Source organism: Electrophorus electricus, chromosome 9 (genome assembly GCF_013358815.1).
Source record: "Electrophorus electricus isolate fEleEle1 chromosome 9, fEleEle1.pri, whole genome shotgun sequence".
Lineage (NCBI taxonomy): Eukaryota > Metazoa > Chordata > Actinopteri > Gymnotiformes > Gymnotidae > Electrophorus > Electrophorus electricus.
The window spans coordinates 12,664,879-12,681,497 of NC_049543.1; the positions used below are offsets into that span (position 1 = coordinate 12,664,879).

Consider the following 16,619-nt stretch of genomic DNA (forward strand, 5'->3'; position numbering starts at 1 on the left):
TGTCCGTGATGGGAGTGATGTTTTAAACCCATGAACACAGTTATCAGGGACATTCCTTAACAGTGGCGTTTATCCTCTGATGGGTAAAGAACCTTATTGGCTTTTATCGTACCTTCAGTGATTCTGCTCATTAAAATGATGCATAATTAAGATAATTTTCATCTTGTTTTATTAATTGACGTAATTCGGTGATGTGCAATAAATAGTAAACAGTATATTTAGAGGATTAACAGCAGTAAAAGATGCAGAAATTGCAATGAAGAAAAAGTTGTAGTTTTTAAACATCCACTTTTTCTAATATAAACTGGTTCCTGCACAGCTAATGAAGAACACTGTCGGAAACGGAAATGTTGTTTCTCTGGAATGTTGATTCTCTCTCTCTTTCTCTCTCTCTCTCTCGCTCTCATATATATATATATATATATATATATATATATATATATATATATATATATATATATATACACACACATTTGTGACAGAACGGGTCATTCTAAACTACTCACTGACGTGATTCTGTAAATCCGACATTGGTAAATATGTAGCAGCAATATTAAAAAGAATGTGCAAATATGTTGTTACATAATTTGCATACATAATACATGTGACATAATTTGTTGTTAGATTAGTAATGTAATATAATATGGACCATGAGGTTGCAGGGACCACAGCCCACTAATGTTTGTTACAGCCTGGTCCCACTTTGAAGGCTTTATTTACAGGTTGTTTGCGTGATGCTGTGGATGACGGACTAGCCTAGTGGCTTTTATTATGAAACGTGGATTGAAGCATCGTGAATGAAACCGGGATTTCCTGCTGTTCTGCGTCGTGTAACCAATACACTGAGGAAGTAGTTAGACGTTAGTCCGCAAACCTCAAGTGAAGCTTTGAATTTAGTGGAAGTATAATTCGGTTGGATTTCTGGAGAGTAAAGATGCCTCTAGAATTCGAGCTATGTCCCGGCCGAATGATCGGAGGGAAGCATCCTTGCTTCATAATTGCAGAAATTGGGCAGAACCACCAAGGAGATATCGAGATAGCGAAGAAAATGATCAAAATGGCCAAAGTAAGATATTTCGTTCCGTGTTCGTTTAATGTAGTGCGAATAATATGAAAATGGCTCGCCTCTTAAAAGCTTAAATGCTCTTCAAAGAACCAGTGATGATCAAAACTAGGTGTACTAACGTCAACTCCATGATCTGGCTTGTCCAGGAGAGATCAAAGACGAACAGGTAGGGTTAGCTTCAGTTTGCGTGAGTTCACCGGCAGTAATTGTACGAAAATTATAATATTCTGCAGAACAGTTTAAATGCACTTCGTTTCTTTTCTTAATCAATGCTGGTTCTGATTTACACATTCGCTCCGGTAGCTAGCTTGTAGCCATTGCGCTCTACAGTAACTTCATCCTTCTCTATGCAGCAGCTGCGCACAGAGCCCCTTCTGTTCCTACCGCCCCTAAAATAACCCTTTATCCAGGGTCATCTTCGTCCACGTCTTGTAACTCATTACGTCAGTCATTAGTTTGTTGTATTTTGTCGAAAATACAAATATTTGTATTTCTAATGCATATGCAATTTTTTTTTGTCCGATAACGCCCCACAGATTACCCTCGACTAACGAACGATTCGGTCATTTTTCCGAACCTTTGTCATCGTGAAAACCTTTGAATGCTTTTTTTTTTTTTTTTGCCAGGAGCAAAGCAAAAACACTGAGAAATAACGTCATCTTGTGGGTGTTCTGGCTTTACTGTTTAATCATGCCTTTTATTTTCATCACTCAGTTCAAATAGTCCGTTTTGACGGACACATGCCATGCGTCTTGTTCGTCTAGCAGTCGCGACGTAAAGTATCGTTACTGTAAACGTTGGCGCGCGTATTTTCTCTGAATCGTGAGACGGCGACACGAGCAGCACGCGTCATTCATTCATGAGTGATTTTGATCCGGTTGCGTCTGCAGGATTGCGGCGCAGACTGCGCCAAACTGCAGAAGAGCGAGCTGGAGCATAAGTTCAACAAGCGAGCACTGGAGCGTCCTTACACCTCGAAAAACTCATGGGGAAAGACCTACGGCGAGCACAAGCGCCACCTGGAATTCAGCCATGATCAGTACAGGGAGCTGCAGCGGTACGCCAAGGAAGTGGGCATCTTCTTTACCGCGTCGGGGATGGACGAGGTAACCGAATTACGGGATTTTTTTTAAAAAAACAACGCATTTCAACATCATATTATATAGTACTGTAGTTAATATGGGTCGGACTTTCATTAAGCGTTGCTAGGCAATGTTAGGACTCTGCGGTATTCACTCATATATTTACATGCCTTAGAGGACCAATGGCACTGGTTAACCTCAACTGTCTCTTTCTGTGGCTCTGTTTTTAAGATGGCTGTAGAGTTCCTTCACGAACTCAACGTACCCTTCTTCAAGGTTGGCTCCGGCGACACAAATAACTTCCCGTACCTGAAGAAAACAGCTAAGAAAGGTGGAGTGGAGGTGTACTATTAAAATGATCTGTCCCAGGAGTGTGTTGTCATTGTTTCGAGTAGCTGTTCACCACACGAGACCTGACCTCTATGCTATTAAAGGTTTTGATAATTCTATGGTACTGCTCTTTTATAGTTGTCTAATAACTACCATCACTGTCCGGTTCCCCCAGGTCGTCCCATGGTGGTGTCTAGTGGAATGCAGTCCATGGAGACGATGCGCCGTGTGTATCAGACCGTGAAGGAGCACAATCAGAACTTCTGCATTCTGCAGTGTACCAGTGCATACCCACTGGAACCAGAGGACGTGAACCTGCTAGTCATCGCAGTAAGACGTGTGTGTGTGTGTGTGTGTGTGTGTGTGTTCCGCATGCTAACTAAATTTAAAGTTAACAAGGAATAAACCTCTTTCATGAAATACAATATCATTAAATTGTAAAACTATGTTGTCTTGTTATAAAATTTGAAATGAAAAGTACAACATAAAATATATATATACCTACACACACACGTACGTACGTACGTACGTACGTACGTACGTACATACATACATACATACGTGTGTGTCTGTGTGTACAGCTACTGTATAGTTATTGTAACATGGTAAACTTCTCCCAGAGGTTCTGATCCTACTTTTATTACTCTGTGACAACATTGTTCCAACCAATAGGAATATCAGAAGGAGTTCCCAGACATTCCGATTGGCTACTCAGGCCATGAGATAGGCATTGACATCACAGTGGGGGCAGTGGCTCTGGGGGCCAAGGTGGTGGAGCGTCATGTGACGCTGGATAAGAGCTGGAAGGGGAGTGATCATAGTGCATCACTGGAGCCCAAAGAGCTGGCCCAACTGGTGTGTGCCATCCGCACTGTGGAGAGGGCTCTCGGGAAAACCGTCAAGTGCATGCTGGGCTGTGAGGTACCCTGCCATGACAAGGTTAGGACATGCTTGTGTGTGTACACACACATATATACACACACACATACACAAACAGAAACACACTTTTAAACACACACACATCCACAGACAGAAACACCGATATACGCACACAAACTCTCTCTCTCTCTCTCTAGCTGGGTAAATGATTCTCTCTCTCTCTCTCTCTCTCTCTCTAGCTGGGTAAATGATTCTCTCTCTCTCTCTCTCTCTCTCTCTCTCTCTCTCTAGCTGGGTAAATGGTTTTTTCTCTCTCTCTCTAGCTGGGTAAATGGTTTTTTCTCTCTCTCTCTAGCTGGGTAAATGGTTTTCTCTCTCTCTCTCTCTAGCTGGGTAAATGGTTTTCTCTCTCTCTCTCTCTAGCTGGGTAAATGGTTTTCTCTCTCTCTCTCTCTAGCTGGGTAAATGGTTTTCTCTCTCTCTCTCTCTAGCTGGGTAAATGGTTTTCTCTCTCTCTCTCTCTAGCTGGGTAAATGGTTTTCTCTCTCTCTCTCTCTAGCTGGGTAAATGGTTTTCTCTCTCTCTCTCTCTAGCTGGGTAAATGGTTTTCTCTCTCTCTCTCTCTAGCTGGGTAAATGGTTTTCTCTCTCTCTCTCTCTAGCTGGGTAAATGGTTTTCTCTCTCTCTCTCTCTAGCTGGGTAAATGGTTTTCTCTCTCTCTCTCTCTAGCTGGGTAAATGGTTTTCTCTCTCTCTAGCTGGGTAAATGGTTTTCTCTCTCTCTAGCTGGGTAAATGGTTTTCTCTCTCTCTAGCTGGGTAAATGGTTTTCTCTCTCTCTAGCTGGGTAAATGGTTTTCTCTCTCTCTCTCTCTAGCTGGGTAAATGGTTTTCTCTCTCTCTCTCTCTAGCTGGGTAAATGGTTTTCTCTCTCTCTCTCTCTAGCTGGGTAAATGGTTTTCTCTCTCTCTCTCTCTAGCTGGGTAAATGGTTTTCTCTCTCTCTCTCTCTAGCTGGGTAAATGGTTTTCTCTCTCTCTCTCTCTAGCTGGGTAAATGGTTTTCTCTCTCTCTCTCTCTAGCTGGGTAAATGGTTTTCTCTCTCTCTCTCTCTAGCTGGGTAAATGGTTTTCTCTCTCTCTCTCTCTAGCTGGGTAAATGGTTTTCTCTCTCTCTCTCTCTAGCTGGGTAAATGGTTTTCTCTCTCTCTCTCTCTAGCTGGGTAAATGGTTTTCTCTCTCTCTCTCTCTCTCTCTAGCTGGGTAAATGGTTTTCTCTCTCTCTCTCTCTCTCTCTAGCTGGGTAAATGGTTTTCTCTCTCTCTCTCTCTCTCTCTAGCTGGGTAAATGGTTTTCTCTCTCTCTCTCTCTCTCTCTAGCTGGGTAAATGGTTTTCTCTCTCTCTCTCTCTCTCTCTCTCTAGCTGGGTAAATGGTTTTCTCTCTCTCTCTCTAGCTGGGTAAATGGTTTTCTCTCTCTCTCTCTCTCTCTCTCTAGCTGGGTAAATGGTTTTCTCTCTCTCTCTCTCTCTCTAGCTGGGTAAATGGTTTTCTCTCTCTCTCTCTCTCTCTCTAGCTGGGTAAATGGTTTTCTCTCTCTCTCTCTCTCTCTCTAGCTGGGTAAATGGTTTTCTCTCTCTCTCTCTCTCTCTAGCTGGGTAAATGGTTTTCTCTCTCTCTCTCTCTCTCTCTAGCTGGGTAAATGGTTTTCTCTCTCTCTCTCTCTCTCTCTCTAGCTGGGTAAATGGTTTTCTCTCTCTCTCTCTCTCTCTCTAGCTGGGTAAATGGTTTTCTCTCTCTCTCTCTCTCTCTCTAGCTGGGTAAATGGTTTTTTTTCTCTCTCTCTCTCTCTCTCTCTAGCTGGGTAAATGGTTTTCTCTCTCTCTCTCTCTCTCTCTCTAGCTGGGTAAATGGTTTTCTCTCTCTCTCTCTCTCTCTCTAGCTGGGTAAATGGTTTTCTCTCTCTCTCTCTAGCTGGGTAAATGGTTTTCTCTCTCTCTCTCTAGCTGGGTAAATGGTTTTCTCTCTCTCTCTCTAGCTGGGTAAATGGTTTTCTCTCTCTCTCTAGCTGGGTAAATGGTTTTCTCTTTCTCTAGCTGGGTAAATGGTTTGCTCTCTCTCTCTCTCTCTCTCTCTAGCTGGGTAAATGGTTTGCTCTCTCTCTCTCTCTCTCTCTCTAGCTGGGTAAATGGTTTGCTCTCTCTCTCTCTCTCTCTCTCTCTCTCTCTCTAATATATATATATATATATAATATTACATACATACATACACACACACACACACACACACACACACTGTTTAATCATTAATCTACTTTTTTGTTATCAGTGTTCCTCCACCTATCTGCCTACTTGTACTCTGTCCATTTCTCTCTCTCTCTCTCTCTAGCTGGGTAAATCTGTGGTGGCTAAGGTGGCCATTCCGAAGGGCACCGAATTAACCCTCGACATGCTGACTGTGAAGGTGGCGGAGCCTAAAGGTGTGGCACCTGAGGACATTTTCCTGCTGGTGGGGAAAAAAGTGATGTCAGACATCGGTGAGGACGAGAGCGTCACGGAGGACGTGGTGGAGAACTACGGCAAGAAGGCCAGGGTGTGAAGGGTCCCGTGACACCCAGCACCGCTGGCCTACGGCAGGAGACGTGTGCCCTGCAGCACGTCATGACACTGACCAGCTTGGTTCTATAACCCCGGTTCTGGAATTCTCAAACGGAACGGCGACCGTCGGAATGCTCGGGAACGTCTTGTCTGTCACCAGAACAACTCATGGTGTGGGTGGTCATGTGCCAAATTCTAATAAAGGCTGATATCCAAAGCAAACTGATGTGCCGTCCTTACTCTGCCTATGCAAGCTGAGTGCTCCATAAAAGCGTAATGAGGGAGGAGGTGTTGTCCTTCACAGTCTGTGGAAGCACAATGGCGGTGCCATATTTCAGCCAGGAACCTTTTCCAAGGATGACATTCTTATGTTGCATTTGTGATGTACTGCACTTCTTTGACTGTGTGATACCTTGGTTTATTCATCCATTTTATACTTTATGGTAGTTTTACTTTACAGTAGTTTTACTTTATGGTAGTTCTCAGGTGGTTTATCTGCCTGAAACTCAATGAGACACTGCAGTAAAGTTTTGATAGTAGCGGTTGTGTTTTCATAGTTTAATATTTAAATGCAAATTATTTGGCTTATGGGGCCGGTTTTGGTACCGTTGTCTGTTGCTAGGGAGTTTTTCTGTGCCACTGTCACCCTTGGCTTGCTCACTGGGGGCTTGAACTAGGACATTTGTAAAGCTGCGTTGTGACAACAACTGTTGTAAAAAGCGCTATACAAATAAATTTGACTTGACTTGACAGGACATGCACTGTGACAACTGGATCATATCCAGTTACTGACCAGATCCAGGTGACGGAGCAGAGCTCATAATGGCTGACGTGTTTCTCTCACAAATACATCTGCCTGAAACAAACAGACTTCTCAGTTCTATACACTATTAATGACAAAGGACAATTCATTACATACACTGTACAAAATTGTTAGATACTCTCTGATAAATCAAAGTTAAACCATGTAGGTAATAAATGCTGACTCTAGTCTAATCTAGTCTAATTCAGAGCAAAGCCCCAAACAGTTCTGCATTCTTGAAAACATTCTTGATTGCATGCACATGTTCTAAAAGGGTGTGAAGGAGGTCCAGACACTATTATGTAGGAAATGTGAATGAACAGCGATACAGGCAGGGTAGTCAAGGACAAGTTCAAATACATTTAATTGTATACTCACGTTTTATTTTAAACTAACATTTTCTTTGTTTTTATTTTTGAGGTTATGAGGAAGTTGCATAAAACGGCTACGGATAATTGTTTTTTTTTTCCATTCATTTATAAGTAGTACATTAATACACGTTCCCACGCTACAAAATGCTTACCTGATGTGGCCATCACGAGTACAGAACTTCCCAACTGTGACATCAGCCGTATTCACCGATGAAGCTTTTAGTTTTGAAAGTTAGGAGCACTTGTACGTGGACCGAATACGCAGGTTTTTACCGCAACGCCCATCTGCCCATGCAGAGATCACGGGACGTGCATGGACATGGTTTAGTCATTTTATTGGGCAAATGAAAAACTTTTTCTCCGGCGATTGGATAACGTAGCTGTCAATCACAAACATATACTATTCATTGGCTAAGTCGTCGTTTCCTTGACGGTTGTCTTTATCGCTGATCTTCGAAAAGCCAGTGCAATAGACCTTAGTCTAAATCGCTCTCGACGTTTATAGATTTAGGTTTAGCTAGTCATGGACGACTTTGATATGCTCAGTGCACCGCAGAGTGATGCGGGGAATGGGGTCGGGGCAGAGGAGGACCCTGCCGCGGCTTTTCTTGCCCAGCAGGAGAGTGAAATCGCGGGCATAGAAAACGACGAGGGCTTCAGTATCCTGGACGGCGGAGAGGTTCCGCCATCACTCGGCCATGACCTGACCGACCAGGACAACAACGGTGGGTTTAGTTAGCTAGGTTTAATCTTGAGCTTGATCTTGATCTTAATCTTAATGCTAACCCAAAACCTAACCCTAACTCTAACCCTAACCCTAACTTTAACTCTAACCTTAATCTTAACTCTGTCATCAGTCAGCCATAATCTGATAGGACAAAAACGGTGTGGTTAGATAGGTTGGTTGGCCAGGCTAGCTATAGCATATTTTCACTGTTTTTTGTTAACTTTGACACTTTGTTACAATGATCTACGTGTAGCTATTTTCCAGTAACTTTATCTTTATACTTAACGGTAAAAAAGACGTTAGGTTAAGGTTGCGTTCTTGGCCAGGCGAGAGGCTTAATTGAAACGGATTAGAGCTGGCTAACCTAGCTATCTTTAACGTATCTAAGATAGGTTAGTGTCTGATTAGCCAGGTCAGTAACTAGCAAGTTAGTTTCACTAGTCATATTTCTCTCTAGCTACCTGAGCAGTTAGCTGTCAAGATGTTTTAATGTACGATAACTTATTTAGTTAACGTTTACGTGTGAGTAGCGTTGCGGCCCGCTAGGTTTCAGTAGCGAGGTTGGTAAGTCTGGGAGCTGAGCGGTTGAAGCTAAGATAAACGTTAGCTCGGTTAGGTTTGCTGTTATACTTTGTTAGCGCAGCAGGACATGAACGAATAATACACAGGATAGCAGGACATGGACGACGTTACCCCGACTAGACGGGACAGCGGGATATGGACGACGTTACCCCGACTAGACGGGACAGCGGGATATGGACGACGTTACCCCGACTAGACGGGACAGCGGGACATGGACGACGTTACCCCGACTAGACGGGACAGCGGGACATGGACGACGTTACCCCGACTAGACGGGACAGCGGGACATGGACGACGTTAGTTACCCCTACCAGACATGGCAGCGGGACATGGACGACGTTACTCACACTAGACGGGACAGAGGGACATGGACGATGTTACTCACACTAGACGGAGCAGCGGGACATGGACGACGTTAGTTACTCACACTAGACGGAGCAGCGGGACATGGACGACGTTACTCACACTAGACGGGGCAGCGGGACATGGACGATGTTACTCACACTCTACGGGACAGAGGGACATGGACGACGTTAGTTACCCCTACCAGACGGGGCAGCGGGACATGGGCGATGTTACTCACACTAGACTGGGCAGCGGGACATGGACGATGTTATCCCTACTAGACAGCTTTGATACAGGACTTCCCTCTGTCAGGGAAACGGACAACATTGTTGCATTCGTATGACCAACGTCTAAATATATAGCTAGAAGGTATTTGGCCTGTTACGCTTTTGTGCACGGCGTCTGGACTGTGTAAAATACCTTCTTTAACGCTACCTAAGAGCTGAGTAGCGGAGGCGGTGAAGCGTGTAGCTGATCATTAAACAGCGACCTGTGAACTCGTGGCTGTCCTACCGGCACCTAGACGACTAGCACAAGCATATAGCAATTAACGTAATGCTACTGCACCCAGTTGGTGACCTCTGTGATGGTATTTGTGATAAACTCACTTTAAATCTGCTTCAGCTAATGGGGGAAAAATGACTCAAACTAGTTTACATTCATGCAAATGTCACTGTCCCTCCTGCAGTTTACACTCTTAACACACAAGCTTTTTTATATGGAGATGGGGATGAAATTTGTGGGGAAATCGCTTGACGCCATTAACCAAAACGTCAAGTTGTTTGTGGTCACGAACCGAAACCGTTTGACGTGCAGAGCGGAATGACTGCGGTTACCGGACTGTTTTGATAACACACCGAACGTCCTCTAGAGATCAGCGCTCACTGTGGTTGTCTCCTGGCGTGGACGCTGGCTGAATCTCGTGAATAAATTATGAGGAGATGTTATTTCGTTACAGTGTCTGCAGCCCAGAGCATTAGCGGCTAAATTTGGCGGCCACTGGTACCGTTTTTATGCTGTCTAAGCGCTGCTGTTGTTTATGTAAAACTGGCTGAGTGTGTACCTAGTTTAACACTTTTTCCGCCTGTAAAGGAAGAAGGGAGGAAGGTGTCAGCAAAAGCAGAGCAGTGAGTGCGGAGGGGGCAGAGCGACACTCTGTTTCCTGTCCACCCCTTTATCGTCTCGCACGGCTGACTGCACGTTTCCAAATTAATTTAATCTGGACGCGTTTTGCCCGACGCTTCATGCTGGGACATGGGCTCTTGTATGGAGCATCTCCGCGGGCCAGCTTGTATAACTGGAAAGGGTCCTGATGTATTTCTAGTGCAGACATTTGTATGAAACCACCGTTAGATTCTGTTACACGCTGCTGTATTTTTTTCTTTCTCAAAATAAAGTCCATCAGTGGTACCTTGCTACAGTATTTGTAGCAGAGATGTTTATGTCCTGTGTAGGACGATGTACTAAACCAGCTCTGTTGCGAACCCTGTCTAACCCATGAAGAAGCTGGATTCCAGCCTGAATTTAGAATTGTGCCACACCCAGAGCTTCACACGCCAGTTGTGGATGGTTCACAGACACTGCATTTGTAGGGGAAGGGTTTTAATGGGTTTGTTGGTAACAGTGGCAGAATGGACAACTGTGCATACATGTATAATCAAACAATTACAGGAAAATTATAAATGATGTATTTCCAGATCAATTTCATCTGGATAAAAACTTTGTTCTAGGGCAGCGCTAACTTGCAGGTGCTGTCAGTAACAACAAAACTAGAAACACCCGACGTTACCCATCTCAATGGGAAAGCCTGCGTCAGCGCCCTCTAGTGTCGTCTGGTGGTGCTGCTTCCAGGCCTGGGGTCTCACATGATTCTCTCTGCCTCTGTCCACAGGTGGGGCCATAAACGGAGAGGTGCATGAGGTAAACGCATGCTCAATGTGCATTACATTATTTTATCAAAGCCTTTCTCCTTTAGAGGCAGAGCAGTGTCACTGTGATGAATTCTCATGGGGTTGATGGCAATTAACGTCCTTTCTTCATTCTGTTGTATTACTGCTTGAAGAAACTCCTCTTGGTTTGGGCATTTCCTGTGTGCTATGTAAACAAGCCCTTAATCCAGCTGTATTCACTTTAAGTGTGTGGGATTTGTCTTGCTCTCGGCGGCAATAGCTGCTGTGTTGGAACTGGTAAAACATTCATATACAGGACAGATCCTCTCTACACACACCTTAATATCACAACTTTTAAGGGGGATTTGCCCCGGAGATGAACATAACCCCTTTGGTCATACAGCATGCTGATGACCCAACAAAGAGTGTGTGTGTGTGTGTGTGTGTGTGTGTGTGTGTGTGTGTGTGTGTGTGTGTGTGTAGAGTAATGGCCCCTTGGATGCATACGCCGCCATCTCCAGTGCTGACCGTCTGCAGGCAGAGCCCGAGAGCCTACGCAAGTGGAGGGAGGAGCAACGCGACAGGCTGGAGGCACTGGGTAAATAAAAGGGGTGGGGCCTAGCTAGCATGGTGGAGACCGGAAGCGGGAGGGAGGGATTGACCTATAGCGTTGCGGCACTGGTGGGGTAGGTTTTGAGTTTGAGGTGTGGTTCAAGGGGTGACAGAAATCGACTTGGGTTTTGCATCATAACGGCATTGTTGTAGGAAATTTCAACGCTGTTTTTGTGGTGCTGACTTTGGTTCTAGCTGGGTGCGAGCTGAGCTGAGTGTGTGTGAGTGTGGTTTCTGTGGAGCTGACAAACGCATTGTGTGCTGGTGACCTTTCACAGACGCCAACTCGCGCAGGCAGGAGACGGAGTGGAAGGAGAAGGCCCGGGTGGAGCTGGAGGAATGGCACGCAAGACAGGATGAGCAGCTCGCCAAGATCAAAGTCAGCAACAGGTACACTGCACCGGTACACACCGGCACACACAGCACGGGTGCCCCGCACTGACACACACCGGTATGGATGCAGCACACATGAGCAGGTACACAACACTGCGCACACCGACGGCAACACAACTCCACACCAAGAGATGCACAACACAGACTGACTGCTTCATGTCACCACACACACCAGCGACACACAGGCCAATGGGAGGTACACAGTAGTATTATAGCATCACTCCACTGTGAGTAACAGATATGACACAGACACAACATGTAGTTTAAAGGTAAAATGTCTAAAATAAATGTTGCCATCTAGTTTGTTTGCGGCATCAGGAACTATGATACTGAGGTTCACCACAGTCTTAACAGTAACTGCCCTGGCGTGTGTGTGAGGTTTATATCTGATAGTCTTATTTTTATAGCTGTACAGGCTATAAAGTATGTAATTTTAGCCTTTCTGCCACTAATCACAGGTGTGTGTGTGCGTGTGTGTGTACGTGTGTGTGCGCGCGTGTGTGTGCAGGGAGTTTTTGGTTCATAAATGTGGCAGACAGTTCTTCTTAACCTGACTTACTGAACCTGTTCTCTTATCTCTGTGTGTGTGTGTGTGTGTGTGTGTGTGTGTGTGTGTGTGTGTGTGTGTGTGCCTCTGGGAGTGGTTGTCTCTTGTTGGTCAAACTTTGCTTGTGTTTGTGGCTGTTCATGTGTATAATCTGTCAGTGTGAGTATGATTTGAGGTTTTCTTTGGTGTGGATGTCTGTACTCTTGCTTTTCTCTGCGCGTGTGTGCGCGCGTCCTGTCTCCACTGTATGAGATGTCGTCTTCTTCTTTCACTACCTTCTCTCTTCTCCCCTGAACGGCTGCTTTCCTCTGGGATTTCCAGGGTTTTGGATGAAGACTTCTACAAACAGCCCTTCGCTCACCTGATTGGTTATGTGTATGTTGCTCAACTAACATCCCTTCTTTTCACACGCATCTCTCCTTAACACTCCTCCATCTCCACCCCACCCTCTCATCCGCCCATCACTGTGTCCTACCAAACCAAGGTTCATTTGTCCCCCGTGCCTCATGTCACGGCCACACGCAGTTCCTCACGTAAGCTTGACGACACCAACACCATTCCGCATGCCTTTTCACCACCGAGTGTGTGAGGGGTAGGAACTGCGCTGTGTATATACGTGTGTGTGTGGAGTCCTTCAGTCGTCCGTGTGGTCTTGTGGTTTGGATTGTGGTGGTTTTGTTTCCGCAGTCATCCTCAGTCGCGGTGTCCTGCTGTGCGCTTTTGTCATCCACCCATGAAGACCCTTTTAATTTGACATGTACTTAGACGTCCCGCGCCTTAGCTAGAGGACCAGTGATTCAGCTGTGATGTGTGACGGTTCTTTTGAGTGTGTGCGTTACGCTCTCACATGGCCTACACTTACTAGGGCTAGTTTAGGCTTGTTTCCAGCAGCTGTGTGTCTGGCAAATGTCACATCCCAAATGCCAAACCGATTTATTCAAAGTTTCTTTGAATTCATTTTTACTGAACTGTCGTCTTGACTCAAACAGGTCCCCATTTTGCTTCAAAGCATTTTAATGTTTCAGGAGACCTGTCAACCCTTCACTTTTTAGGTCTTCTCTTTGGAGATCTGAGCTTAAAGGATTTAGGGGTTTTTCGGTCGTCCTTGCGGGTGAGGGTTTGCTGGACACCGTGGTGCTCTTTGTGCTGGTGGTCGGTTGGTGTAGACGTGATGTGGTCAGTTAGATCGGCAGCAGGTGGAACGTTTGTCAGGTAGCGTCTGAGCTGCCGTGTGCTGGAGACCGCGTGCAGCTGTGGCTGGCTTTAGCTTCCAGGCTTGGTGCCGCAGTCCCTATTCTAGCCTCCAAAACCCAGGAGCTTGTCCACTGGAGCAGGGTCTCTCCACCCTCAGAGGCCATCGCACCCTGTGGTGGGTTAAACCAACACGCTTTCTGTTCTCTCGCGTACTTTCCACACTCAAATTCAATTCATAATTTGGCCACAAAAAAAAAAAAAAACCCAACAACAACAAAAAAAACATTGTTGTGATAAAAATGTAGTGGTTAAAAACAAAACAAAAGATTTTCAGCCACTCGGAGAAGAACCAGAACCAGAACCCAGGCCAAGGTGCAGCGTTTCCAGAGAAGGCAGCGCCGTGTGCAGGCGAGCTCCGCCACCACGCTTCACTAGAACGCTTGCCACACCCACCACTTGGTCTCCATGTGGTTTGCTCGGTCTTTGTCGTTTTGGGTTTTTTTTGTGAAATGCATGCTTGCTCTGCTCACCTGCATAAAGCTCATTTATTTTCATTTTCTAGATTAAATCTGACTTGTGCTCTCTCTCTCCTTCTTTCTTTTCTCTATGCACCTTTTAAGCACTCATATTAACCATCCTTGCTACCGCCTAGACCAGTTAAGTAACAAAACAGAAAAAAATTAATAATAATAATAATAATAATAATAATAATAATAATAATGGTCATGCGTATTGGGCGGGGGTGGGTGGGATTATTATTGCAGATGAATGCAAATAAAAATGCTCTTACTGTGAGAATGTTTGGATGATCCACTGGCAATGTGCGACTCTGCGTGTTCTGTGGTGATGTGCTGGCGATCTGGTCTGTCTATAGTCAGGTTAACAGTTGGTCCTCATCCCTGCCTGCGGCATGAGTTTGTTTATATCCTGAAGGGTCATGGTGGATGAAGTCACGACGCCGTCGTTGGGTCGTCATCGTCGTGAACGGTCCGATGTCCTCACCTCTGACTTCCAACATGGAGTCTTGCGTTATGAGATTCACTAGATCAGAATTGAGATGTTTGGCAGTAAAAAGGCCCCATTGTAGGTTTAAAGAGCCAAGCTTTAATCTCAATAAGATGGATTATTATTATTATTATTATTATTATTATTATTAATGTTGTTTGTGAGCTCTGCTATTGCATGCCACGTATGGATTCCCAGCGCTGCCATTTTGTGGTATAATAAATCCCCTTGCTGGTGTAGAGCACTCTTTGCTGACAACTGAAATTCAGTTGTCAGCCCTCGAATCACTTCAGTAATCTGTAGCACCTTTTCTACCGCCCCCCCCCCCAACCCTGAGGGTTAAAAAAAACATGGTAGAGGGTAGTTTTATTTGGGTTATGATTCAGACTGTGGTCTATTTAGATGTGTTCTCCCTGACACTCGGGACGGGACGGGAACTGCCCGCAGGCTGTTGGTCCTTAGATAGCCCCCCCCCCCCCCCCCCCCCCCCCCCCCACACACACACACACACACACACTGGCCTCTCGCATCATGTCACTGAAAGCTCTTCTATGAGAAGCAATTGGTCTTTAGCTGGATCAATGTGCTGCCGGGGGGTGTGTGGCTCCTTCCCAAGGAGCAACGGCAGCTCCACGCAGGTGAAACTTCACTTACTGACTGTTCAGGTGGGCAAGGCTTCACACCCCCTGGCTGGCACTGCATCAGGGGTAGCAAATCATGGTGCTTGTAGGCGGGGCACAACAGATTCCCCACCTTCCCAGACAGAAGGCACACTGTTCGCCAAGGTCCCTGTGATTAGGAACAGGATTTGGGTTCGAGGTCTGGAATGTAACAGTTCTACAGTAAGCCTTTAGCTAGACTGTTGCATTCACTTTTAATAAGCGAGTTTCACCGGTGTTGATGTTCCGCTGACAAGCTGCCAATTGTCCTACTTGTAAATCTGAGCAAACCTTTCAATCACGAGCTCTAGTTCACTGTGTGGTTTGTTTGCGTAGGAGGGGGTGCATAATACTGAGATATATTGGAGGTAAGCGGGGTATGTGTAAGTGGTGTGAGTCTGAGAGAGTGTGTGTGTGTGTGTGTGTGTGTGTGCGTGCGTGCGCAAGACGCTGACGGTGCTGTGCTGTGGTTGGCAGGGCGGCTGAGGAGGCCATGGCGTCTGAGCTGGACGAGAACAACCCAGGGACGGAGTGGGAGCGCGTGGCGCGCCTCTGTGACTTCAACCCCAAGTCCAACAAGCAGGCCAAGGACGTCTCGCGCATGCGCTCCGTCCTCATCTCCCTCAAACAGGCCCCGCTGGTTCGCTAGGCCCCACCCACCTCCACACTCCCCACAGAACCACAACTCCCAGCAGCCCGTGGGCCTTGCCACGTCACGTTGGGTCAGTGACGCTGCCCAATCCTTCTGGCTGTGGTCCTGAAGGTTTTGAGACCCATTTTCGTATACAAATAATCTATATTATATCCTTACATTATGATATAGATATATCTGCATATGTTTGTTTTTTTTTAAATATATATATAATATTCCACCTATAATTATATACATATATATATAATGAAGCTTTTCAGATTGGATTTATTTTTATTTTATTTTTTTGCTGTCTCTCACGGACCAAACTCCATAACTGTGGTGTTCCTCTTTTCATTTCCAGAGCGCATGTGGCATTATGAGTTTATCCATGTATGCATTTCCTCTCTGAGCTGTCCAGGAATGAAGTAAAATATGTTGTGTATGTTGTTTTACAGGCCGTAGGGGGGTGTTTTGTGTGCGTGTGTGTGTGTGTGTGTGTGTGTACATTTAAGAAGACTCACCCGTTTGTACACTTTGTGTTAGGAATGGACACACAGCTGGTGGTTCATGAGCAAACGTAAACTGATTGTTGTAACTTTGTCGTTCTCTAAACCTGATTCTGTGATTCTGAATAAACATGCTTTAAGCCTGGTATTTAGTCTGGTTCTGGTATTCTGTTTTTGATCCATCATTTTGTGTATCCATGGCTTCCTGTCCTTGGGTAGATGTCCATTTTTCTGTCAATACTGAACATTTTTACTTTTGAGTATTGAATTAGTTTACACTGGTTTGGTCAGTTCTGGCAAGGAACGTTTCCTAATCATGACTTTGTATCCATGTTAAAATGTTGATTCTAAAGGAAGAATCACATAATGTCAGTTTCCCAGATTCTGAGGTACATATAACCCTT

At 45.2% G+C, this 16,619-nt stretch overlaps 2 protein-coding genes across 4 annotated transcripts; both read left to right on the plus strand.

Annotated features, from left to right (window-relative positions):
- Positions 1-815: 815 nt before the first annotated feature.
- Positions 816-6,171, plus strand: nansa (N-acetylneuraminic acid synthase a). Its single transcript, XM_026996650.2, has 6 exons — positions 816-1,066; positions 1,957-2,172; positions 2,380-2,479; positions 2,654-2,808; positions 3,151-3,417; positions 5,741-6,171. Exons 1-6 carry the CDS (start codon positions 935-937, stop codon positions 5,948-5,950), a joined length of 1,080 nt encoding a protein of 359 aa, XP_026852451.2. The 5' UTR covers positions 816-934; the 3' UTR covers positions 5,951-6,171.
- A 1,364-nt stretch (positions 6,172-7,535) lies between these two features.
- On the plus strand, positions 7,536-16,363 carry clta (clathrin, light chain A). 3 transcript variants are annotated; one of them, XM_026996653.2, is made up of 7 exons: positions 7,536-7,847; positions 10,668-10,696; positions 11,149-11,263; positions 11,556-11,667; positions 12,539-12,592; positions 14,032-14,067; positions 15,553-16,363. In XM_026996653.2, exons 1-7 carry the CDS (start codon positions 7,646-7,648, stop codon positions 15,722-15,724), a joined length of 720 nt encoding a protein of 239 aa, XP_026852454.1. In that variant the 5' UTR covers positions 7,536-7,645; the 3' UTR covers positions 15,725-16,363. The 3 variants fall into 3 exon arrangements, with proteins under 3 accessions (XP_026852454.1, XP_026852455.1, XP_026852456.1); XM_026996654.2 differs by lacking the exon at positions 14,032-14,067; XM_026996655.2 differs by lacking the exons at positions 12,539-12,592; positions 14,032-14,067 and having other exon boundaries at positions 7,537-7,847.
- The last annotated feature ends 256 nt before the right edge of the window (positions 16,364-16,619 follow it).

What these genes read in the sequence shown, in the direction of transcription:
- nansa (XM_026996650.2), top strand. Translation starts at nt 935, where the DNA reads ATGCCTCTAGAATTCGAGCTATGTCCCGGCCGAATGATCGGAGGGAAG. An exon ending in GAAGAAAACAGCTAAGAAAG is followed by an intron (nt 2,480 to 2,653) that starts GTGGAGTGGAGG and finishes CGGTTCCCCCAG; the next exon opens with GTCGTCCCATGGTGGTGTCT. An exon ending in TGAACCTGCTAGTCATCGCA is followed by an intron (nt 2,809 to 3,150) that starts GTAAGACGTGTG and finishes TCCAACCAATAG; the next exon opens with GAATATCAGAAGGAGTTCCC.
- clta (XM_026996653.2), top strand. Translation starts at nt 7,646, where the DNA reads ATGGACGACTTTGATATGCTCAGTGCACCGCAGAGTGATGCGGGGAAT. An exon ending in TAAACGGAGAGGTGCATGAG is followed by an intron (nt 10,697 to 11,148) that starts GTAAACGCATGC and finishes GTGTGTGTGTAG; the next exon opens with AGTAATGGCCCCTTGGATGC. An exon ending in CGACAGGCTGGAGGCACTGG is followed by an intron (nt 11,264 to 11,555) that starts GTAAATAAAAGG and finishes GACCTTTCACAG; the next exon opens with ACGCCAACTCGCGCAGGCAG.